At 48.0% G+C, this 23,412-nt stretch overlaps 2 protein-coding genes and 2 long non-coding RNA genes across 10 annotated transcripts in view; all 4 read left to right on the forward strand.

Moving 5' to 3' along the window:
• The window catches only part of itga7 (integrin, alpha 7), a 50,648-nt gene extending 42,344 nt beyond the window's left edge, over positions 1-8,304 (forward strand). For 4 of the 5 annotated variants that reach the window (XM_069181265.1, XM_069181315.1, XM_015344237.2 and 1 more), the window contains exons 24-25: positions 796-921; positions 3,808-8,304. In XM_069181265.1, the coding sequence (XP_069037366.1) occupies positions 796-921; positions 3,808-3,963 (282 nt within the window). In that variant the 3' untranslated portion in view covers positions 3,964-8,304. Of the gene's footprint in view, positions 1-795; positions 922-1,900; positions 2,042-3,807 lie in introns of all 5 variants that reach the window. The other variant, XM_069181349.1, reaches the window with a different exon arrangement.
• Positions 8,305-9,277: 973 nt separating this feature from the next.
• Positions 9,278-11,865, forward strand: LOC138216022 (uncharacterized). 2 transcript variants are annotated; one of them, XR_001478163.2, is made up of 3 exons: positions 9,279-9,993; positions 10,398-11,413; positions 11,574-11,865. It is a non-coding gene; the product is annotated as an uncharacterized lncRNA (long non-coding RNA). The 2 variants fall into 2 exon arrangements; XR_011182861.1 differs by having other exon boundaries at positions 9,278-11,413.
• An 804-nt stretch (positions 11,866-12,669) lies between these two features.
• npffl (neuropeptide FF-amide peptide precursor like) lies at positions 12,670-17,084 on the forward strand. Of its 2 annotated transcripts, XM_015344244.2 has the most exons (3): positions 12,670-13,295; positions 15,667-15,785; positions 16,676-17,084. In XM_015344244.2, exons 1-3 carry the CDS (start codon positions 13,146-13,148, stop codon positions 16,797-16,799), a joined length of 393 nt encoding a protein of 130 aa, XP_015199730.1. In that variant the 5' UTR covers positions 12,670-13,145; the 3' UTR covers positions 16,800-17,084. The 2 variants fall into 2 exon arrangements, with proteins under 2 accessions (XP_015199730.1, XP_015199727.1); XM_015344241.2 differs by lacking the exons at positions 15,667-15,785; positions 16,676-17,084 and adding an exon at positions 15,155-15,465.
• Positions 17,085-18,022: 938 nt separating this feature from the next.
• LOC107077015 (uncharacterized) lies at positions 18,023-22,253 on the forward strand. Its single transcript, XR_001478125.2, has 4 exons — positions 18,023-18,330; positions 19,981-20,145; positions 20,857-21,011; positions 21,455-22,253. It is a non-coding gene; the product is annotated as an uncharacterized lncRNA (long non-coding RNA).
• Positions 22,254-23,412: the final 1,159 nt, after the last annotated feature.

Below are 23,412 nucleotides of genomic sequence, written 5' to 3' on the forward strand. Positions count from 1 at the left end.
GCCGGGCCTGGCAAAGGACAGCGCTGCTGCTGGACATGCCTGTGGTGCTCCTCTCAGAGCCTGGTGTGCTGTTTTTCTCACAGAAAAATGTGCAAATAATTGATTAATTCAGTTCAAGTTTTCTCCTGGGTGGTGCAGTGATTAGCATTTCTGCCTCATACACTTGGGACCCTGGGGTGCAGCCCGCATGACATTTGTATGTTCTTCCCATGTTCAAGCGGGGTTTCTTCCGGGTGCTCCAGTTTCCTCCCACAGATCAAAGGCATGCTGGTAGGTTAATTGGCTTCTTGGGAAACTGGCCCTGACGTGTGTGTGTGTGTGTGTGTGTGTGTGTGTGTGTGTGTGTGTGTGTGTCTATCTGTGTGTGCCCTGCAATAGACTGACACCCCATCCAGATCGTAACCTGCCATTTCCTGCTGGGATAGGCTCCAGCTCCCCGTGACCCTCAATTAGATGAAGTGATTAGAAAATGCATGGATGGAATTTTACTCTCTCACTAGGTTTTGGGAACTTGTTCAACTGTTACCCAATCCTGAATGATCAGAAGGGTGGTCTTTTGACTCATTTGAGGCACTTTGAGATTCGACAGGATAATCAAACTGACCTTCACTTGAAAGATGGAGATGTGTAAATTTAGCATTACACCTTCTCTGAGATATTTTACAGTGAATTATTACATGTATACTGAATAACAAAGTCATTTGGTCACTCCACGGGTCATTTATTGCCTTGGTTTGTAGAAAGTTATCACTTCATTTTATTCTGCATTTTCACTTTGAAAACCTTTGTGAACAGATTCCATTGAGGATCTACCCAGAGCACGGGATTTCGGATCAGTACGGGATCCCTTGGTGGATCATTCTGATAGCAGTTCTGGCCGGGATCCTGGTCTTGGCTCTGCTGGTGTGTCTGCTGTGGAAGGTAAGCATGCTAAAGCAGAACGAGTTGGAAAAATGTGGCATACATGAATAATGCAGAACTACAAATCTGAGAGAGGCGGATTTCTCTTGGTGATCTCTGGAGCACACATGTGTTCTTACCAAGAATACCCCAGTGTTAAGGCACAGCTCAGGTGTGTGTGTGTCTGCTTGAACATAATCTTCTGTAGAGCGCATTCAGGTATGGTGAAGACATCTATTCCATCATTAGCCAATTTCACTTTCAGATAACCATATCAAGATGCATGTTCTACCCGAGGATGTCTTTTTTTAAGAACTTTGATTCTGCATCAAAATACCCTGCATCTGATGGCCTGGGCCTTGTGAATCTTTGCAGGACCTACAGTAACACAAATGGTCATGCAGAAGGATGCTCTTTAGCTATGTATTGTATAAATGGGAAACCAAATGTTTCCATTGTTTTTTTTAGGAAGGAGAGTTTCAGGCTGTAATCATTATAAAGTATTTTGGGTGAGCTGTACGAAACTTAAGAATGGTTATGAACAAGAGGATGCCTTTCAGTTCATCCTGCACCTCTGGTTGTTTAGAAAGCCTAAAACTGAACCCAGAACTTGGGCCCTGACAACCTGGTTGGGAAGACCTCTACTCTTTCTGTAAGGAAGCACTTTCGATCCTTCATCCTAAATCCTGTTGCAACCCTGGCTCCCGGTTGACCCTGTCTGTACCCTTAGGAAATTCATATGGTCGGATCCTCTCGATCTCTTTTATTCAAGACTGAAGATATTGACTGTAGTTCCTTCTCTGTGTATGTCTGTGCACAGCAGGAAAAAAAAAAGTAAGGACTGAAATCAGAGGAAAGAGAAGACAAGATCCTTTCCCCCTCCAGTAGGAGACAGACCTGTGCCATTCTGGGGTGGCTGTGTTGCTGTTCCTCCCGTTGCTGATGAATCTCTGATGCTGAACCTCCCCTCCTTAACCCCTCCCATCCCCCCTCTCCACAGTGTGGGTTCTTCCAGCGCTCAGAGCGGCGCCCTCAGTATGAGACAGAGTATTACCGCGCCCACCTGCAGGTGCAGCCCTCCGAGGCAGAGAAACAGGCGGCAGACCTGCACTAGACCCCCCCCAAGCTCTTCCCCGTTGCGGTAATCCAGCCTGTGCCCTGGGGCAGCTTGTTGTGCTGTGATCCGCTGGGCTGCGTGCCCTGTTAGAACAGTTCACCCTGGTACAGTGCAGTTACCGCAGACCTGCAGCAAAATCATCCACTTTACATGTAGAACAAGAGCTGTAATTGATTAGACACAGTCCAGGCTGTTCACTGCCAGCTGGAACCCCAAAACCCATTAGAAATCACTATGGTGGTGCACAAGCGAGAGGACAGAGAGAAGAGTTGCACTCTGAATCTCTGAGCACATGCACCAAACAGGCACGGAGTAGCAACGTCAGGCTAGGTTTGACCAAGTTCAGAACATACCGGGTGAAATGCTGCACAAAGCCTGGCCAGAGTGAACTTTTCTAGAAGACATTGTGTGTGTTTCATGAAATCACTGCTGGGCTTGTGTGTGTGTCACTTTTTTAAAACTGCCATTGAACAAAACTCGTTCATTCCCCATAAGAAACATGCTGGTCCAAGGACATCCCGAGACAGTCCGACGGTACATTTTATCAGACATGCTGTCATGGCCTAGTTAGCTTTTGGTCCTGTTGTGTGAGACACAGGCAGATAACAAGCAATGGGAGTCTGTATTTATACTGTCAAACTCTACTGAATGAAAAAGAAAGGACGTTTAGTCTTTAGTCTTAATTTTAGCTGTCTTTTAACAGTGTAGAAGGTTTTTTACTGCCGTATCATGTCGCTGCATCAGTAGCCTAGTCCTTCATACAGTACATGTCCTGACCCACATCATATGAATGTGCTGGCTGCTCCCTGTAGCTCTGGGTTTGATACCCTCAGTATGCGAGGCTAAAACACATGGGCCAGAGTGGTTCAGAAGGTCAGACTGGCATCCACTCATTCTCAGTCTTTCAGGGTCAGCTCAAAGGAGTTTTTGTATATGAGACATTCCCAGCCTGCATGTTGTGTATGATGTGGGAGGTAGTTTGTGCTTGATTAGCGATGTCTTGCTTTGGTTAGCTGCTGTTTTTAAAGCTTTTGTGTTTGTTTGCAGTGCTGCACCACATCTAGATAGACTGTAGTTATATATTGTCAGCAGATGGTGGAAACTGCATGATTCTCAGTTGTTTTTAACATGGTTGTTTCCTTTTTCTTCCATGAAATCTGTCTACGGTGCAAAAATGAGAAGAGGCAGAGTGAGAAGCTTCTTGTCCAGAGTCCTTCAAACACATTTGCTTTTGTGTAAAAAAAGAAGGATATGCTGTGAGATGAAGTTGTGAAAATGACAACTGTGTCAATGATTCTGGTCACCCTTCAGCGGTTTAAGCAGCAGATGAGTGCAAATGTTATTGAGAGGTGTTTCAGTAGTCCAGTTTCATCTGTTTCAAACAATAAGGGAGTTTCCCTGTATCCTGGCCATATTCCCCTCTGGCCTTTACCAATCACGGCTTCCTAATAATCCCCATCATTATACTGGCTTCATCCCTCTGTTCTCCTCCCTGCTGAGAGCTGGTGTGTGGGGAGCACACTGATGCACTGTGGCTGCTGTCGCATCATCCAGGTGGGGCTGCACAGTGGTGGTGGTGGAGGGGATCCCCATTACCTGTAAAGCGCTTTGAGTGGAGTGTCCAGAAAAGCGCTATATAAGTGTAAGCTATTATTATTATCTCACCGCTCCTGGTCTCCCAGTGTCCCTGATCCAGTACCGTCTGTCTCGGTGCTTCCGGTCTCTGTCTGGGCCTTGGATGTGTCCGTGGATGTGTGTGTGTGACCCCTGTGCTTTGCTCTGTTCCGCAGTGTGGGTTCTTCAGGCGGGCTCAGTACAAAGACACGGTGCCGCAGTACCACGCAGTGAAGATCCCGAGAGAGGACCGGCCGCAGTTCAAAGACGGGAAGACCGGCACCTTGCAAAAGAAAGAGTGGACCACACACTGGAGCGACGGGACCTCCTGAACCCCCCGACTGCAACACTACCCCCCCACCCCATCCCCCGTGCACCCCCTGCAAACACGCACCCTCCACTATACACTCAGACGGACTGGCCACGCGGGCCTATCACAGTGCGGAGAGTGGGAGAGAAGACGACAGAGAGCTCTGCCCCCTCTACAACGCGCCACGCTCACGCGCCCCGATTCGCCCTTGCCCACCCAGACTGCAAACGCTGGCGCCCGCAGAGCCGACGACAGAGAAAACAGACTGAAATGCAAACTCTTCTAAAACCCCTCTGCAACCCCTGCGATAAGGATGCTTACACACACAAGCAGCTCCGATGCGCTGCAGAGGCCGAGTCCTGGACAGCCGAACCCTGCCAGGGTGCCTGGGTCCGATCAGAGTGCCCATACAAGCAGAGCTCTGGGGTGATCGGCAAAACCACGACAATCTCGGACCTACACACACCTCACACGCTGGAGCTAGAGGTGCAAAGCTGCCTGAACTGTACACGAAGAAATTCCTTTTTAACCTCACCGCACTGGCAACATAGCTGATTTGCAGAATGACACAGGTCTACAGTCAGCCCTGCTGGAACTGAAGGGGCAGAGTCCTTAGTTTGCGATAGACTGATCAGTTGTATCGGTGTTGAATGTGTCTATCCATATCACAGGACCAGCACGCAGGCATTGCAGGACAAGTTAAGTCAGCCTCCTAGACCTATACTTATAAAAGTAAAGACCTTTCTTGTCACAGATCACTGCTGTAAGGCAGTGGCTTAGACGTAGAATCCTGCAGAACATGAATGCCAGCAGAATCCCTGTGCATGTTCGCAAACTCTGCACAACAGAGCAAGTCAAATTAGCTCGTGCAAAACTTAATTCAGCCTGTTACTGTAACACTCCTGGTCACCTTTGATCTGAACAACATGTGCTCTGAAAATATTAACCTTCAGCATGATGTGCAAATTCTCCGGTGAACCAGAGCAGCTCTGCCAGATTTCAATGAGGGACATGGATAGTTATTTCTGAGACACGTAGAGCAGGATAAACACCTGTCCAGTGTTTAAACTTGGATGTGTATCTTATTTGACCTCCTAAAAGCAGATTGCTGTTATTAAGCTTAGAGACAGGTTCTGAAAGACAGCTTTAAGGGAACCATCAACAATTCATTTTTATGTGATAGCTTGTGTACTGTATATCTTAAAGCTCTCAGCTCCAGTCCCGAAGGGCTGCATTCCTGCAGGTGTTCTAGATCTTCTTTAATTGCCCCTGTGGAAAAGCTGTTGCATTGCTCCAGTTGAGTCAAAAATTAGTTTGGTTAGAGCGTTAAACATTATACTTCATTGAAAAGACAGGACTGGGTTTGGGAATCCATCTCTTAAAACTACCTTTTTCAACTTGTACAATATAGTTACTCAGTTTGTTGAGCTCTTTACCTGTCAAAATGAAATTGTTCACTACCTTTAGAACTTAGTCATTATTAGGGCCTTGCTGTGGCAACCTCTGTCTGTCCTCTGAGAGCTGTCAAGAGTAGAAGACTATATAGTATTGTACGACACTGTGCATGGGTTACACTGGACTCTTGGGAGCTCAGAAACATCTGTATCTGAGTGCATCTTTAGATGTTTTGCAGTGGGTGATGCTGGTGAACAGACTGGTTACTTTGAAAGAAAAACTAAGGCTCTGTTGTATTATAGCAGATAATTAAAATAGCATCAGCAAGTTCCTCACATAGCTTTTAGGTAAGGCAGAAGGAAACACTGTGACGGTTTTGTAAATACTTGATCATTTAGAAAGTAATTTCACAGTACGGAAGAGGTCAGGATTGTGGGAACATAGTATAAAAGACATCATTCTTTTTTTCCTTTTTACTTATAAGTGCCTTATTGTTGGACTGGCCAATTTAACACCTGAAAATTGCTTCCTTTCAAGTTCCTTACTTGTCTTAAATCTGAAAGATGGTCATACGGTTTGCATTTCCTTTCGATATTCTGCCTTGCTCATTGTGCATTCTCTTTCATCTCTTTTTCATGTTTTTGCTTGTATTGTGATGAACTGGACTTATGTATACAACCTTGAGGACACTGATTCACTCTCAGTTGCATTTAAAAACCTTTTTAAGAGCCATAGCTGACAAAATAAGTCCATTCAGGCAATTTTAATAGTGCCAGTATTTGCAACTGTAAGGGTCCCAATAAACAACTTGTAGGTTCTGAAATGAGGACAGAGAGAAGTTAAAAGCTTTGAAAAATGACCACATTCTTAAGGGTTACTTATTTTATAGCCACTTTAAAAATGCTGAACATGTCCCACTCTGCTTCCCAATGCCAGGCAGTTCTATAGATTAGACTCATCATCACATCACTCAACTGTGTAAAATTACAGGGGGCGCTTGACCTCCAGTCACAGCTCAGTTCTTCTGGATTCGGTCATTTACACTAGAAGATGTTTTAGGCAGGGAAAAGGCCAAAACACATGAACAATCAGAAGTGAAGTTGGCTTCAAAGGAACGGAAGTGTCTACCCTACTTTCTAACAGTCAGATTGTGAGCTCTTGTTGAGAACCTGTTTTTATTTTGGGGGGTGGGGGTGGGGGGTCATTTGTTTTTGCAGGAATAATTAACAAAGTGCACAACCTGAGCTGTAACACAGAATAACAGTTAGTCAATGCCCGGACTTGTCACGGATATCGGAAAGGACGAACCCTGGAATGGCAGGAGAGTGAAAATAGACCCTATGCGTAGCGGCGAGACCGGGGTTAGCCCGGGCTTAGCTGTTCAGGAAATGCCGTATAGAAACCTGTGCCCTCAGGCCATGGACAGGAGTGACCTGGTGCTAGGCGGGTCTCAGGACATCCGAACCTCAATACTGAGCCAGGAGCAGAGCAGACACAGGAAGTAAATAGGCTACACAACAAGACCCACCAGAAAGACATGAATAATCACAGGGAACTAGGAACAGGAGAGAAGCAGAGCGCCCTCGAGGTGTACTGGGCGTGACAGGACGAGGATCCACAGGAAGCAAAAACAGATGCTTTAAAGGCACTTGTGCATCATCCGCAGTGAGCGAGTGACCTGAGGTGTAGAGGAACTTGTAAGGACTTTGCAGGGTTGAACCTGGCCAGTCCAGAGTTGCGGGGAGGGGTATGTGTTCTTTCATGTGTGAATAAACCAGGGAGAAGGTGGGTGGACACACACACACTCACATGCATGTTCACAGTCTAATCCTCATTGGTATTGCTGGACAATCTTTGTTGCATGAAGGTTTTATACACCTGCTTGTAATGTTGAAACCATTTTATTTATTCTGACCGTCCCCTTGTAAAAACACAACAAGAAAAATAAAGTCTTCAGGCAACAAGAGCAAGGGCCTGAGAGTGAGTGTGTTGGTGCACCCTGACTGTTGTGCATGTTCTTGTGCCAGATCAGTGCTCAAACACAGACAGCACCATACGGCAAAAGTACAGGGCTCATCTTTTCAGTAATGGCAGGGAAGGGGCCTACTGCTAATGGAAAAGGTCAGATATTACTGTAGGCGCTAATTACATCCATTAAAAATGCAATCAGTGTGTTTTAGATGCTGTTATCCTTATAATTAGATTTATTGTGTACACTGCCCATGTTACTCTGTGCCCTTTGAAGGAGGTGAGTCAAAAAAGCACTTAATAGACTATTGAGAGCTTATGCTAGTCCAGGAGATCTGTAATCCTCCAGTTTTTAAGTGGTTCTTGAAATCTTCAATGGGCTAAAGACCTATACATCTGAAATTGTGATCAATACAGTAACTAACCCAATTGATTAGGTGATTAAATGATCACGAGGGTTGAAACCTAGTTGACAGCCAAACAGTGCAAATTAATGCAGGTGGGTAGCTGCGTCACCATGCGTAGTCTGCAGAGGAACAAGTAATAGGTTTATTCCATGCTGAAAAGAGAAGGGAGAAAACACAAGGTTTCAGCTGTGAAGCCGTCTTCAGGTGTGAGGCAAATTAACTGCAGTCAATACTGTAGCTTGTTTCAGACTTCAAAAGTCTCGATCCCCCAGTATCACATTTCCTCCTACCTGGCATCTTCTTCATTTAATCGGGCAAGTTGGCCCAATAGAGTTTTCACTCTTATGCTGTTGACCTTCATTATCAACTCCAGCTCGCCCAGCAACTTGGAACAGGACTAGCCTGATGCACATGAGGTGTGTGTTCAGATCCATTCATGTTCTTCAAATTAAATTTTCACTTGATTTTTTTTATTGTTTGTTTTTAAACTGGTCATTCTGGTACTGTTAAAACTGTACATCATTTTGTGCTTTATATTTATAAATGTATTTAATTATATCGAATTAATGATTAAAAACAATCTAGAAATCCCATATTTCTGTTAATATATCTCATTTATTTTTTGACCTGCATCAAATGGGGGGTAGGGAGTCTGATGTGTGGGTTTGTCTGTGCTGTGTAACGTTTGTGTTTGTCTGTTGAATCAGGAATGCGAACGTCTGTCTGCACATCTGGGCATGCACAGCTGTTTTTGTGTGAAGGGGGTTGCGTGGCTTGGTGTCGCCCTGTGTGAATGTAAGAACAATCATGAGTATCTGTGTAGACCTTATCCATTGACAGTACCTTTTAACGTCGAGAATGTGCAAATCTTTAGGTGCAGAAAAGAAGCCATTCTATCAGCTTGCAACTAATGACTGGCAGCCCACTGAAGATTAGCAGGTGTGAGCCTGGTCAGTACTGTACCTAGATGGGAGACCTCCTGGGAAGGTTGCTGCTGGAAGAGGTGTTAGTGGGGCCAGCAGGGGGCGCTCACCCTGTGGTCTGTGTGGGTTCTAATGCCCCAGGATAGTGACGGGGACACTATACTGTAAACAGTCGCTGTCCTTCGGATGAGACATAAAACCGAGGTCTTGACTCTCTGTGGTCATGAAAAATACCAGGGCGTTTCTCGAAAAGAGTAGGGGTGTAACCCCGGCGTCCTAACCAAATTTCCCTCCCTAGCCTTTAGTAATCACGGCCTCCTAATAACCATGTGGCTTTATTATTCTGTTCTCCTGTTGCATTTGAGAACAGGTTTCGTACGGAGCTATGGACTAATTTCAGCGGCAAAGTGCGTTGCAGTTTGTCTGAAGTTAGTGCACTAGCTTAGCACGGAGCTGCGTGCTAACCGGGGTTATTACGCTGTTTTTAGGTCACTGCAATTGATCCAGAATGAGCAAAAAAAAAACTAATAAAGACGAAATATAAAAGTCGGCGCGCTTTGCGTCTCTGGTGACGGCACAGACTGACACTGTATCGTGAAAGTTTGGCTGCATTTTCACAAGTCGCCACAAGGCGGCACAATGACGCCACGTTTAACGCCTCCCGCACTATCCCGCTTTGAAAGCGCCGTTACACCCCGTTTTACTTGGAAACCTCTTGAGTTCGGACCTGCATATCAGTCATGTTGAAGCCTAAGGGCAGATCGTTATAAAAATTAAACGTGAGCACTAGTCATCCATTATGTGTGGTGAGCATCAGGGTCTCCGAGAGCTCAGACGAGGCCCGGGCCATTTCACATTTTGAGGCCAACACATTGTTTGGGAAGAGGGGTAAAACATATTTTAACGTTAAGAATGACAAGATGGGAAGAATAAGGCGGGCATTTTGAAACTCCTAAAGAATGGTAGGTTCATTTATTTCAGTGCTGTGGACTTTAGACGAGAATCACACAGTATATGGTAAGTGGAGGACCATGCACCCTGGGCTGAGGTGAGGCCCGGGCCAAATGGCTCTGCTGCCCCCCCTTCTCTTGTAGGTCCTGGTGAGCATATTGGTGCACTTTGGCTGCTGTCTTCATTATCTGTAAGCGTTTTGAGAACTGACAGGGAAGCGCTATGTAAGTGTTAGGACTGTTTGTTTATTTTGTGGTGTTATTACTGTGTGCGCCCCGGTAAGCGGTGGTTGACGAGACTTCAGCTGTCGGAAAATAATGCGCCCGCGTCTTATCCTACTGTTCCTCCACCGCTAGGTGGAGCCGTAGCGCTGCGCAGAGCTGGTCTCCGCACGAGAAATCGATCGAGGTGAGCTTCTGGGTGTTCAAGTGTCGTTGATTTTTTTAATGTATGATGCTTTCGATTAAAAAAAAACAGCGTTTGGATTATAGTAAGATGAACCTTAACAATGCAATTTAACAGTAAACTTCCACGTGGTATCGGAAAAACGGCCGGGCTTAAGTCTTGAGTACCTCTTGAAGAGGTATCGGCTTGTCTTCAACGGTCTGGCTCTGAGGAGGGGCGCGGGCGGAAATCTTAGCTGCATCATTTGATTTGAAAGTTGAAATTATTTTTATTTTTCCATTTGGTGGGAGCAGTTGCGTTAAATTATCCCCCCTGGGGATGAATAAGGTATTTTGAAATGAGTTGAATAGCACATTCCCACACAATACTCGACACCAGTTTTACATTCTCAACTGTTCCCTGTTTAGTTACAGTTGAGAGGTGAATTTCGGGGAGTGTGGAACAACATGCCACCCCGTCTTGCCGTTGAAGCCGACACCCTGGCTTCCTTCAGGAAACGGCGGGATGAGATTCAGGATCAATTAACTGCTGACTAGCACACAGGTCCTACGGACCGACCGGCCTCCTCTCGTTCGTAACTTTTCTTCTGTTCTTGAACACTTCTAACTTTCCACCGTTACTCAACTGCCAGAAAGACTAGTAAGCCAGCGGCACTGCTGAATGGCGTGACAGCCCTAGAGGGACACAGCTCGTAATCGAGCTCACCTGAATGTGGTGTGTGTGTGTGAAATTCACCCCGTCCTTCTTTTAAAATAAATCACCGGAGAGAAAAAAAAAACGGACTCCGAAGCCGCAGCCTCTATAAAGAAGTGAGAACGATCGCATTCAGAGCGACGCTTCCGCAATACACCTGTGGCCAATTCCACGCCGCGCCACGCTGGCTTGTACCAGTCGGAAGCTGTTCTTGAACCCGTCGCGCTGCCGTGCTTAGGTGCGTCGCCATCGCTACAGAACCAAATGCACCAGCAAGTGGAGTAAAGTATACTGGTGCCTCCTGCTGGGACTGGCACCGACCGGATCGGACAAGGGGACACTTGCTTCGGCTACTGGTGTCCCTCACAAACCAAGGACCGTGGAACACGAGGGACACTCTCATCCGGCACAGCACCGAGTGGGGAGCGAGGGAGCTGGAGGAGAGGATCCTTATGGACCTCAGAGGGAGGGTGAAGTGCGACATCCCCAGCTGGAGCTTCTCAATGGACAGGGAGTGCAGGAAGGGACTGTGGGCCCTGTACAGGGACTAAAGTGGAAATTCCCTGTTCCCTGAGCTCCTGCTCCACAGTTTCAGAGCCGGGCCAGGGAAATGGCCAAAAGCAAGCGGTAGGGCTTGGAGGAACTCTTTCATTGTGCAAATCTGCCCCCGTCAGCCACTTGCAATGATTGATAAAGGACAATCACCTGATTGAGAAAGTTCTTACTTGATGTGAGTTTGATCATTTGTGAGAGTGTGCACTTATGGTTAAATGTTTTTTATGTGTGAAATAAGGTTTATTTTGATAGGAAGAAAAACTCTACTGGACTCTCAGTGGGGGTGGGAGTAAAGCAGAGCATCTTCCTCTGTCTCTTCTGTCTCCCTCCCACAGGGCACTGTGTTGAGTTGCCATGGCAAGTAATGGACTGAGCGAGGGAGCCACATGAGCAGCCTTGACTGGAGTCGAAGCACTTTACAGCCGCCTGGGAGAAACCCTGGCAGGGCTGGTGCTTGATTCTACCCGATGCGCACCACTTGTCACCTGGCAGAGACTGCTGGCCACACCCGCGACCATGACAGGGAGAGCTTGAAGGAAATCGGGTGCCATCTTTAAAGGGACAGGTGTAGCTGTCTTCATGGAATTGTGTTGTTTTTTTGTCGATGAAAGCATTGGATCCATTGGACTCGAGTCTGATACTAAATGAGCACAAGGGTTCCCTTTGGGCCAGTACCCCTGCAGAGCCCTGGGCTGAACCTGTCTGTGATGGAGAGGGTGATGAGTTAATGGATCTCAGCAGCTCAGACTCCCCAGTTTCAGATGTGGCTGTGTGGCAGCTGGAGTCTCTTCCAGGGGGCTCACCCAGGTCAGGTGTGTGAGCTCATTTGCACAGGCTGGCGTGGCAAAGTGCCTCAATATTGAATTGGGCGTAGGCACCCCACCCACATCCTCGCTCTGTTGGAAATCACGCCCACATGCCCGGTGGGTGACGCTGGACAGGGATTTGGCACCTCCCAGCCAACCTGTATCCCACAACAGGTCCTGCCATGTGAGCCACTGTGCCCCGTGCTGGGAGGGGTCTCCAGTCATGCTGGGGTACAGGGGATCCAGTCTGCTCAGTCTTCCGTCTGTCGGGGCCACCTGGGCACCCACATCCTGCGCCCGATGAGCTCGTCCTCCACGCAGACACGGAGGAGGTGAAGTGCTCAAAAACCGCAGGACCGTTCCCGAGCGTTCAGCTCAGCACGGGGCCTGTCGGCACTCTGGCACCCCGAGACGCCAAGGTGCAGCGACTCCTACAAAGCCCCCCGAGAGAGAAGGGGGGTTAGTTTCTCAGTCCTGGGGGGGGGGGGGAGGGCCAGACAGGGCGCTGACTCCCACCCGCCAGAGCCGGAGCGCGATGAAGCATCAGCTGAGAGGAGGCTGATTTCCGCGGAGTGAGGGATGGTGGCTGGGTGGGGGGGGGGGGTGAGAGGGTGACGAATGTGAATGTGCCCGCGCTGGGGGGGCGCCCTGCGTCGGAAGTGAGTGACGAACGGCACTTAATTACCGGGACGGGCTTTTTGCCTGCGTGCTGGAAGATTTTCGGTCCATTTCGCAGGATTTATCTGTTTAATAATCCTAAAAGTGCCGCTTCCCGGGAGCTCTGGGGACTCCCAGTCAGGGCTGATGGACGCCGCCCCCCAGCCTCGCCGGCCCCCCGGGCCCCAGCAAATGGCCACTGAAAGGGCTTAAGCTGAGGTGTGGGATGGGGGAAGGCGGGGGTGGGGGTGGGGGGGGAGAGGAGCTCCCGATGTCTTTTTTGTTCGGCGAACATTACTCTAATCCTGCTCGGGGGTCCCACGAGAGAGGCGTGTGTATATAAGGAGTGCGTGGGCTCGGCGGGAGCACTGGAGCAGCCCAGCCGGCACGAGGCAAGAGCGTCGCACCCGCGCAGCACCGATCCGCAGGGCTCGTTCTTCCGGGATGGACACGGCAGCCTGGGTGACCCTTCTGGGGCTGGTGCTGGCCGCGGCCGGCGTGGGCGGCGCGCTGAAGGAGGAAGGCCTGGAGTCGGCGGAAAACCTGCAGCGCCAGGAGGGGCAGAGCCTGACCGCGAGGCTGGCGGGGGTCTTGGTAAGGATCGGCGCTGGCGGGGTGGGGAGGGGTGTTGGGGCTGGGTGACTGGGTTGCGATCAGGCTCCTGGAGAGCTGGGGCTGGCTCTTGCTCTTCCTTTCCAGAGGAGCTTGGAGCAACTTACCTGAAGCCGTGATTTGCTTGGGTACTGTATGAGTCATGCCTGTTTTCCAAGTCTCTGATTATTGCAATGAATAATTTCCTCTAAGCCCTGCTGGACAGTGGCTCTCTAGGACCAGGGCTGCAGGTTCCTGTCTTACAGTGTGACTCCAAAGCGACACAAGGGTCATCTGCTTTAAACAGATTTCTTAGTCTTCAGTTACTAGACTGACCGACTTGACTGATCAGTAACGACTTTACTTACTCTACTTACTCCGACTGCTGAGGTTGTGCACATGCAGGTATTCCACCCTGAATCCTAAGCAAGACTGTTGACAAGTTTAAGAAGTGTGATAAAGTTTGCCTTATAAAGTGGACCGTGCCTAAGCATTTAGCCTGCTCATTTGTCCGATCACAAGTGGTAGACATGCTGTAGTGAATACGTTGCAAGGTTCCAGTGCTACAGACGCCTGGACCTCCCAGAGACGCTGTTCATTCTGAAATCACACGTGAACTATGAAGTTCGAGCGGCTGATGTAAGTGTTGACATACTGTGAACTTGGCAGATCAGCAGGTGTGCAGTTACGATTGCACGAGAGTCAATATGCTTTGAATGACGTCAACTTATGGTTTCATAAAGAATTTCTTTCGACACTCTAGAAAGGCAGGTTTAGGAGAACCGCAGTCCTTCGCCGCCTGGTCCTTAAGCAGACCAATATCCATGTGCTTTTTCTGTGTTGAATTTTTTCTTGGCTCATCTCAGCCGTCCGGCACATTAAAAGGCAAAACGTGCACTCAGCTTGCACAGGTTTGAAACAGTTTCATCAGGCTGTTCTTCTCTGAAAGTGAGAGGAATACATTTTAGAACAACCACTGTACTTTTTGTAGCTCAAAGCCCAGTGTGTAATGAATCAATCATATGAGTTTTACACTAAACTGGCTGTTCTCCTCTGCGTGATTCTCGCCCTTCAGTGCAGCTTGTCTGAAGGATCCCTGTCTGGGACACCAGTTCTCCTCCTGTCTTTGAGAACATTAGCATCTCTCCCTTTTCCTTCTGGGTCCCATCTGTGACGTGGTCTTGAAGCAAGGAGCCAGGTGTGGCAGGAAAAGAGAATAGACTTTAAAGGGAGCTTGAGAACTACATTAATGAGAAAGTCTTTTATTTGAGTCTCGAGTAAATTACAGTGAGAGCAATCAAGGACAAGAGGATATTGAGTGAAGTACAGGATGCTCTTGATCCATTCATTCGCTCTTGAGAGTGTCTGAAAATCGCTTTCAATTCTAACTGAGCTTTTCTCAGCTCTGGTCCTGCGTAGCCAGTAAATACTATATATATATACAGTATATTACTTAACCCAGTGCTCATGAGAACATAAGAATGGTTACGAATGTTGGCAGGCTCTGTGGCTCATCTGGCTCTTTTGCTAATTGGTAATTTATGTGAGGATCTAATCCAGCCTCCTCTTGGCCCTAAGTCTTTGATTGCGCAATTTGATTAGTAGCAATGATAGTAACAGCTGGAGCTCAGGTTCAAGCCCAGCATCTCACACACCTCTCAGTAGCGATCCAGCGCTATTGAGCTGTTGAGTTAATGAATAGAGTTGCTCTGTGAATGGAGGTGCAGATTGAAATCATGATTCTATCTGGAAGAGTGTTTCAGGCTCTCTTCCACCCACACCAAAATGGAAGGGGAGCTGATAAATGCCCCCCCCCCCAGCCCTGCGCTGTACTCAGCAGGCAGCATGTGTGACTCCCCCAGGTGCAGCTCGGGGTTCTGCAAGCAGGGGGGCACCTGCTGCTGGGGCTTCGTGTGAGAAGGGAGGATGCAGACTGGACCGGGGCAGGAGTGTCCCGAACGGCTGCTGGCTGCGTGGTCCGACCCCGGCCCAGAGGGGCCAGTGCGTCTGTGGGTTTGCGAGACGCTCCGAGCCAGACGCTTGGAGCAGCTGGGAAACCTCTCCAGCTGGTTCGGAATGAAAGCCTGCAGAGTCGCCGTCCCGTCCTGGGCTAAGCAGTGAACACAAGCCCCTCACTCGCTTACCAAACACGTCTCGTGATTTAACGTCTGAGAGGGGTTCTCATCTCCTGGAGCCTGCATCAAGTGTGTGTTCGAAGCCATCCACTGTAAACCAGCAGGCTGCCGTAGTAAAGGAGGGAAGGAGAACCAGTAAGCTGGTCGGTTGCGAGGATTTGGAAGGAGAAGAAGACACTCCAGCCCAGAGAGCTAACGCCCCGCGCGCTCTGACACTGTGCTCTGCTCTCACGCCCCAGGACGGCGAGGACGCGGGGGTCCGGACAGACGAGCGCCTGCTCAGCGCCCTGCTGCGCCCCCTCCTTCACGCCTCCCAGAGATACGGCCGGAGCCCCTCCTTCCTCTTCCAGCCCCAGAGGTGAGTCCCTGCCCCCCCGGGTCTCCACTGCATAAAGGAGGAATTCTGGCAGGGTTGTGTTGGTAGGGACATGTTTCCGGGGAAATTTAAATTCTGTTATCCTATTCTGAAGCTGGGTTTTTGTTCTTCACTCCTCATTTTCATGGACGGCAGCCACGCATAGTGAACCCCAACATCAAGGGAGTCCCCTAGGGTTGCCAGTAGTGGTCCTGGACGCCCACACACCTGCTTGCTTCTCGTTTCCAGCTGAGCTTCATTACTTCATTGAAGCCTTAACTGAATGAATACGCTGCTTGATCGGAACATTTGCAAGTACGTTTCAGACTCAAGAGCGTGGGATTTGATTTTCATTCGGAAACGCACTGGTCAAGAGGCCGCCTCGGATAGGTTTAAAATTTGAAAAACGGTCACACAGTTCAGATTGATCCTGTTATTCCGTTGATTAGAAATTCAGTGGTGTGACTGACAACTTGGCTGGAACAAAAGCTGTCTGGTGTGTGGGGTCACCAGGGCCAGGAGTAGGAATCCCTGCCTTTGAGACCTCCAGTATTAGCTGGTTTCAGGTTCTCGGTCTGTGCAGAATGCAGGGGGTTTGCTAGTTCGAATCCCGGGGCAGACACTGCTGTTTTGTCCCTGAACGAGGAACCTCACCTGGATTTTTCCAGTAACAAAAAATGGAACCGCAGAGTTGTGTGGAATAAAAAAAAATTAGTCAACCAAAATAGTTCTCAATTGTATAATTAGAAATCAAATGCTATTGCTCCACAAGGCACAGTTCCTGGTCACAGATGTTTTAATGTGCCATGTAACCTAAATATCTATAGGTTCAGTATGGCCTTGGCTCTCTGGAGAAAAACAGCTTCTGATTGTGCCCCTCTCTCTGTGTCCAGGTTTGGCCGGGAGACCAGAGGAGGCCTCGGCTTCGAGGGCAGGATACAGTCCCGGGACTGGGAGACCATGCCGCCACAGTTCTGGAGCATGGCGGTGCCGCAGAGATTCGGCAAGAAGAAGTGATGGTACAGCAGTCAGTCAGCAGGACCCCAGGAAGAGACCCCGCCCCACTCCCGCCCACCTTCTCCTGGCCCCACCCCCTACTCCTCCCCCAACACTCGCTGTAACCAATTAGCCTCCTTTGACTGCACCTGATAGCCCCTCCCCCTGTTACCTGATTGGACTGCCACGGGAGGAGGGAGGCCTCCAGAGAGACTGTAAGGGGTAACATAATGTGCAATGGACTTCTCACATTTCAGTCCCCACTCTCACCTCCACCATAGGATTCTCCAATAAAAAGCTTTAAAAACAGAATTGTGTTGTCCACATCTCTGCAATGTAAATAGAGACTCTATTAAATGTGGGGTTTTCCAATTTAGCACTCAAACCCATCTCACTATGGCACATTCACAGTCTCACATTTTTTAAGAGACGTGTTTATTAGGTGTACATTAGTGTGCATTTACACAGTACATCTCATCTTTAAGGATTCTACTGTACTCTTCCCTGTCCAAAGCCCCCTTTATTCATAATTGATGGATTTGCAGGTTGTGCATTTAAACAGTACATCACATCCTTAAGGATCCAAAAGCACTTATATAAGAGAGAACCCACTTAATTAACTACGGACATGTAGCCTGGCCTGTCTAGGCACAGCAGATCAGAGGGAGGAGAGAGGAACAGCTGCTCCAGGCCGATTAATTGGGAAGTCATTGAAGGCCAGACGGCACAATTTCAGAGTGTGTAGTGAGGACAATGTGGTTCATTTCCCTAGTCTTGAAAACAGTGCCAGGGGATCTTTAATGACCAATTAGTTAAAACGTTATTCAGTAAGATCCTTCCAAAACCACATCTAAAACACGCAAACCACATTTAGGGCTACTGTACATACTTTGAGTTTTTAAAATATACTGTTTCACCAAGTCTCCATTTTGCCCTTAGAAGGGAATTCGTAATTCCAGAATTGCACGTGTGGTTTTGGTTATGCCTAATTAACAGCTATTGATTTGTTGTTGTTTTTTATTTAAAAACGATTTAGATAATGAAGCCAATCGTCTTGTGAACGAGACTCGCAGTTAAGAAAAAAAAACTCTTTCCACGCCTGGCTAATGGATTAAGCTGTCATGATTTCACTTGTCCGCTGCTCCCGGTGGGAAGCGATGTAGTTATTGTAGGAGCTCGGCTCTCGCAGCGTTATCGGTTAGTGATGCGGAGTGGGAGGAGGTGAACGCGGGGATAAAGAGGGCACAATTAATAGAGACTCCGGGCTCCTGGGAGTCCGCGGAAAACTGAGCCGCGCACACAATATCTCTGGCCCTCTTCCCGAGGCAGTAAACCTACCGTATGTCATTTCAATTGATAGAGTCATTTAATGAGCTCGCCTCTTTAACACGTTCTACAATATAAAAAAAAAAAAGACCGGACAGACACCATCGCAGTGCCTGGGACTCTTGGTGATTCCATTCCGGGTGCTGGCCGACCCGCGACTTTCCCGGGGTGGGGACGCCTGGATGGGCAGGCGTCGGTGCGAGAAATAAATTGATGAATTATCGCAGTGAGTACAAAAGGGAACTGACCCGCCTGTTGCAACCAGAAAACAGGAATAGCACACAAGGGTTGGACATGACCATCATCAGGCTTGTTTGGTTGCTAGGAGCTAATTGATCCGAGGACTTCATCCATCCGCTTCTTGAAAGAAGCCAGGATATCGGCTTTGACAACATGGCGGGGTAGATTGTTCCTGTCTTCTGTAACCCTTCTCCTGTGACCTTTCTCACAGCTCGATGCTTAGCATGCATTGACGGTGTCCTTTTCTCTATCGCACGCATTCCCAGCTAATGATGAGACCTCTTGCTAGAGCACTAAAACATTAAAAGAATCTAAATGGAGGTATTAACTTATTTCACAGAAAAATAAACGCCGCTTTTGCCTGTACGTGTAGATTTCTTCCAGTTACAGACAACTGTAACAGTAGCTCTTTCACTGGGGGAACCAGGGGTTTGAGGGGACTGATCTGATGCTGTGTTCTGGCCGAGTGTGGAGTGTACTACATTTAGTCCCTTTTTGACCAAACAAACAGAAAGACGAAGGCAGGTTTCTGTGAAAAGGTGATCCCACCTGGCTGGATATTCACAGGTAGTGTCTGTGGAAGAGGGCCATGTTTCTAAATTAAAAAAATAAACCCTGCTTTACCGTGAAGAGAGTTTACAGCACCATTCTCTTGCTTAAGACGCAACATGCTGAAAGCCTGTGATTGTTGTCTTTAAAGCGTATCGGTTCATTCCAAACTTTCCTGGGAGCGTACGAAAGGCGACAGAGGAGAGAAGGTGGCCTGGCAGCTGGTAGCTCGGTGACCCCGGCGGTCTGTGATGTTCTGTGCTCAGAGCCGTGGATGACGAGACACCAGCAGCAGTGTGACGGCACACGGGGGGGGGTCTCAACCTCCATCCGGAAGTTGGCAAATTGTACAATGAACTGTAGTTAAACTGCCCTTGACATCCAGGAGAAAACAGGGAGCTGGTCGGAGAAGAAAATGGGAGAGCTCTGGAGTGGGTTTGGTGAGGGAGTTTTTCCTGCTGCTATTGGTTGCCATGGAGACAGCTGATGCAGCGCTCCTCGCCCGGGTGGTGGTGGTGGGGGGGGGCAGCGAGGGGTGACTCAGAGAGGAGCAAGAGGAAATGTAGTCGCTCATTTTATTTATTGCTGCTGCCACTCTAGAGGTTGAGGCCCACTCAGACTTTAATTACCCCTGCTATCGATCACCTGGGTCCACCTGGGCTGCTCTCAGGGGGCACCTGACACAATCTAACCCTCGTTCTAAGGAGGGGTTTAATTGGATTTTGGAGAACGTCTGTTGTGGAAAAGGGTGCTGTTACCCCCCCATTCTCCTCTCAAGTGAGGGATCTTGACACAAGACCCCCTTTCCTCTCAGGCTCTGAGGTCTGATTGGAATTTGAAGGTTTTCCCAAACTTAGCCTGCTATGTGGGATTGTCAGAATGACCCTGTTTTTTAATATATATACCACTAACAAAGCAGACTCATTCCAGAGGCCTGGGGGGGGTTGAGGCGATTGTGGGGAGAGATGAATGTGGGAGGGGGTGGTCTCACTGTGTAGAAGAAGACCAGGTTTCAGAACATGTCTTCACAAGACAGTACAGGGAAAAAGTGTGTACAATCAAGTGTGTTTTTCCGTCTTCTCTCTAGTTACTACTGGGGTCTTCTTTTTACCCCTGGCCCAAAACCAGCCAGCCATACTCCACAGGGCAGGACTTTAAAAGGCTCTTTACTCCTGAACACCTCATTGAGCAGTGCAACAGCAGGGGGAAATGTGCTGTCCCATGAGGAGCTGAGGTACTGGCAGTGTCACAGGTAAAGTGGCCTGTGGGGTGTGGGGAGTGCCTTGTGGGACAGGGAGTGGCCTATGGAGTTTGGGGAGTGGCTTGTGGGACAGGGAGTGGCCTATGGAGTTTGGGGAGTGGCTTGTGGGACAGGGAGTGACATATGGAGTTTGGGGAGTGGCTTGTGGGACAGGGAGTGGCCTATGGAGTTTGGGGAGTGGCTTGTGGGACAGGGAGTGGCCTATGGAGTTTGGGGAGTGGCTTGTGGGGTATGGGAGTGCCTTGTGGGACATGGAGTGACCAATGGCGTGGGTGGGAGTGGCTTATGGGGCAGGAGAGTGGCATGTGGGGTGGGTCGAGAGAAAGTATTTCGGTCCTAATTGCACTTCTCCACATGTAATTAGAGGTGATTGGAAGGGGGAAGCAGGTGTGTGATGAACCTATTAGGAATCGTTATCCCTATGCCCTGATTGTCCATAGTATTGCTAGTAATCATCTTTTTTGGATCTCTGCTGGGTGTTTAATGCACAGTGTGTTCTGACTTTTATTTTCAGTTCATTCCTACTCAATGTGTAGTGACTCATGTTGTGGTCGTGAGTTGTCATTTGCTTTTGTACTTTGTTGGTTTTGTAAAATAGTCTCTCATGGTGTTGTTTTCAGTGACTTTAAGGCACAAAAAGGTTTCTGTTGGGCGAACCTAAATACAAGCCTTGGCTGATTCCCGTACCCTGGTTTCTTTCAGGAAACAGCGGGATGAGATCCTGGGATCTGTTATCTGCCTGAATTTCAGTGAGCCAAGTGACCTCCTCTCTTTCGCTCTTGAATTTCTCGGCTTGCTCGGAAGGTCAGGCTGGAGCCGTGCTCTTGTTCAGGAGCCTGACTCCGCTGTGCGCTTCGGTGCGTGTCTTGTTGAAGCCGGATGGCTTGTAAGTGCCCTGTCGCTTGTGTGTGAGTGGGATTGGGCGCTTTCAGTGGGCTAATATTTTGTGGGGTTTCGGTGGCTCAAAAAGAGCAGAGCGATCTATGAAAGAATCACAGAACGGTTTGTATCGTTCCGCCTCTGCAGAATTGCGCAGAGCTCATTTGTTTCCTGGCAGCCCGTCTTGAAAACGTCCTTTAAGGAAACAAAATTGGTAACAAGCAGTGTTCTTGACACTGAAGTCAATTAAATAAGAGAATTGGCAGAATTTCAGCATTTAGAAGCTTTTCTGTCTTCGTGTTTATTAGGCATTCTGTCTGGGGTTTAATTTGAGTTTGTATGCAGAAATCCATGTAAAAAAGACAATTCCTCATAAGTTTATGAAAGTAAAACAAACCAAGTTCTGCGTGTGCTTTTACAGGAGTGTGTAAGTGCAAGCTGCTGCTGAAAGAGTAGGGGATCGCCTAGCTCCTCTGCACACGGACTGGCAGGAATCCTCCCCTCCCCCGATCAGCACAGCTGGAGTTGAAGTGCTGTGCAGCTCATGTGAATTTCATGAGCCGCTGGGAATGGCAGGGAGAGGGATGTCTGCATTTTAACTGTAGCCACTGCAGAGACTGGAGCGGCCCGGCGTGAATCCGAAAGCAGTTTTTCTCTCGCTGGCTTCAGCTTCCAATTCTCCGTCTTGCAACACGAGCGATTGGCAAAGCCGGGCACTTGTCCTGAACCTCCTCTGGCAGGAGGTATGTGTCGGTGCACTGTGACAACAGCAGATGCCAGCTGTACCCTGTTTTCCCATGGTCACGCTGAGCTACAGATGTAATCGCCCCCGGGAGGAAAGTTTGATGATGAATTGGAGCAGTGGGGTGACAAATAATCATCTGACAGCAAGGGTCCTGCTCAGCTCTGATCAGAGCAGATCATCCCATCCTTCTCCTCTTCTGGACCTCGACTTTCATCAGGGGCCCAAGACACAACACAGCAGCCCCCTGGGAGTGGGAATAATCATGAGTCACAAATGAGGCTTTGGGATTTTTCCATTTTTGATGCCGATTCTTGCAACGGAATATCAGTGTTTTCTGTTGCACCAAAGCAGGTGATGACATAACAGGCCTCGGAACACAGCATTTTATCAAACGATATAGTTCTTCCCATGATTGGCTGCTGTCTTAGTTTGGAAACCTCGTGCAACAAGAGCCCGCCCAGAAACATTGGTCAAGTCAAGCCTGTAGAATGTCTAAATAAATGTATTATAATAAAATAAGAGAAGAAGAGAACGCTCTTCATCATTCATCAGACCATGTAGTAAGAGAACAGCTTTTGAACAGAGAGAGGATTGTGCCATTTGTTTTTTTTATGTTTCTGTCATTTTCAATAATGAGCCAGAGCAGACAATGGGTACGAGGCAGGATACACCTGTGCTGGATGCCAGCCCTTCACAGGGCCAGTTCTTGTATAGTGTGGTCAAATTCACAGTCATCATTGTGCCTAAAAGTAACAAGCGAGAAAAAAAAACTGTTTAGATTGTTAGTGTAACTTGGAGGCTGTGCTACAATCAAAAAGATGTGCTTATTATGCAATTATACAGCGTCCCTGTCTACTGTGTAAGAAGCAGGGTAAATTAGTGTAATTAGGAGAAATTAATTACTGCAATTACTGAGCAGGTTGTTCAACTTGCAGTGATCACCCTAGCAAATTCAGAAAAGTGCATAGACATACCTTCTGCAATATTTTTGGAAAAAAAAACACAAGAATAGCTGCAATTATGCAATCAATGTACTGTAGGTCGTGGAAATGCTCACTTGACACCCCAGGTAGGGTTAGGGTTAGCATTCACACACTATTTAGACAATTTTTAAGCTCAGCGCTGGATTTTGGGGCCCAAGTGAGGTTTAGGATGGGTGGTTTTGTAGTCCTATCTGAAATTTTGTTTTTCAGAAACTGTCTGGATCCTGGGTGGCATGGTGCACCGTGTGGTAGGTATATCCCAAAACTGAGTCGGTTGGATCAAAAGTTGTCACCAAGCATTATTGAATCTTATTTAATTTCAAGAGCTTTGATCAACAGTCTTGATTGTTTCCCACTCATACCTTTATGTTTGGGGAACATTTCAAAATCCAATGCCCAGAGGCTTAGATATACAGCAGATACAGAATTAATTTTCGGATTTATTTAAGTCAGCGATTTCTGTTACTTATTGGAGGGATGGAGGGTGTACAGTATCTCTCCCTGTACTCTGTACCTCTGTGTTCTGTCTTCTCGCTGTACTGTACAGGAGGGGTCATAGGCATAAGTGCAGTCTTAGACATTTAGTGATTCCTAACAGGATGGTTTTTAATAATAAATTAATCTCTGGACTGCAGCAGGGAGAGATGACCG

This window comes from Lepisosteus oculatus, chromosome 1 (assembly GCF_040954835.1).
Source record: "Lepisosteus oculatus isolate fLepOcu1 chromosome 1, fLepOcu1.hap2, whole genome shotgun sequence".
Classification (NCBI taxonomy): domain Eukaryota; kingdom Metazoa; phylum Chordata; class Actinopteri; order Semionotiformes; family Lepisosteidae; genus Lepisosteus; species Lepisosteus oculatus.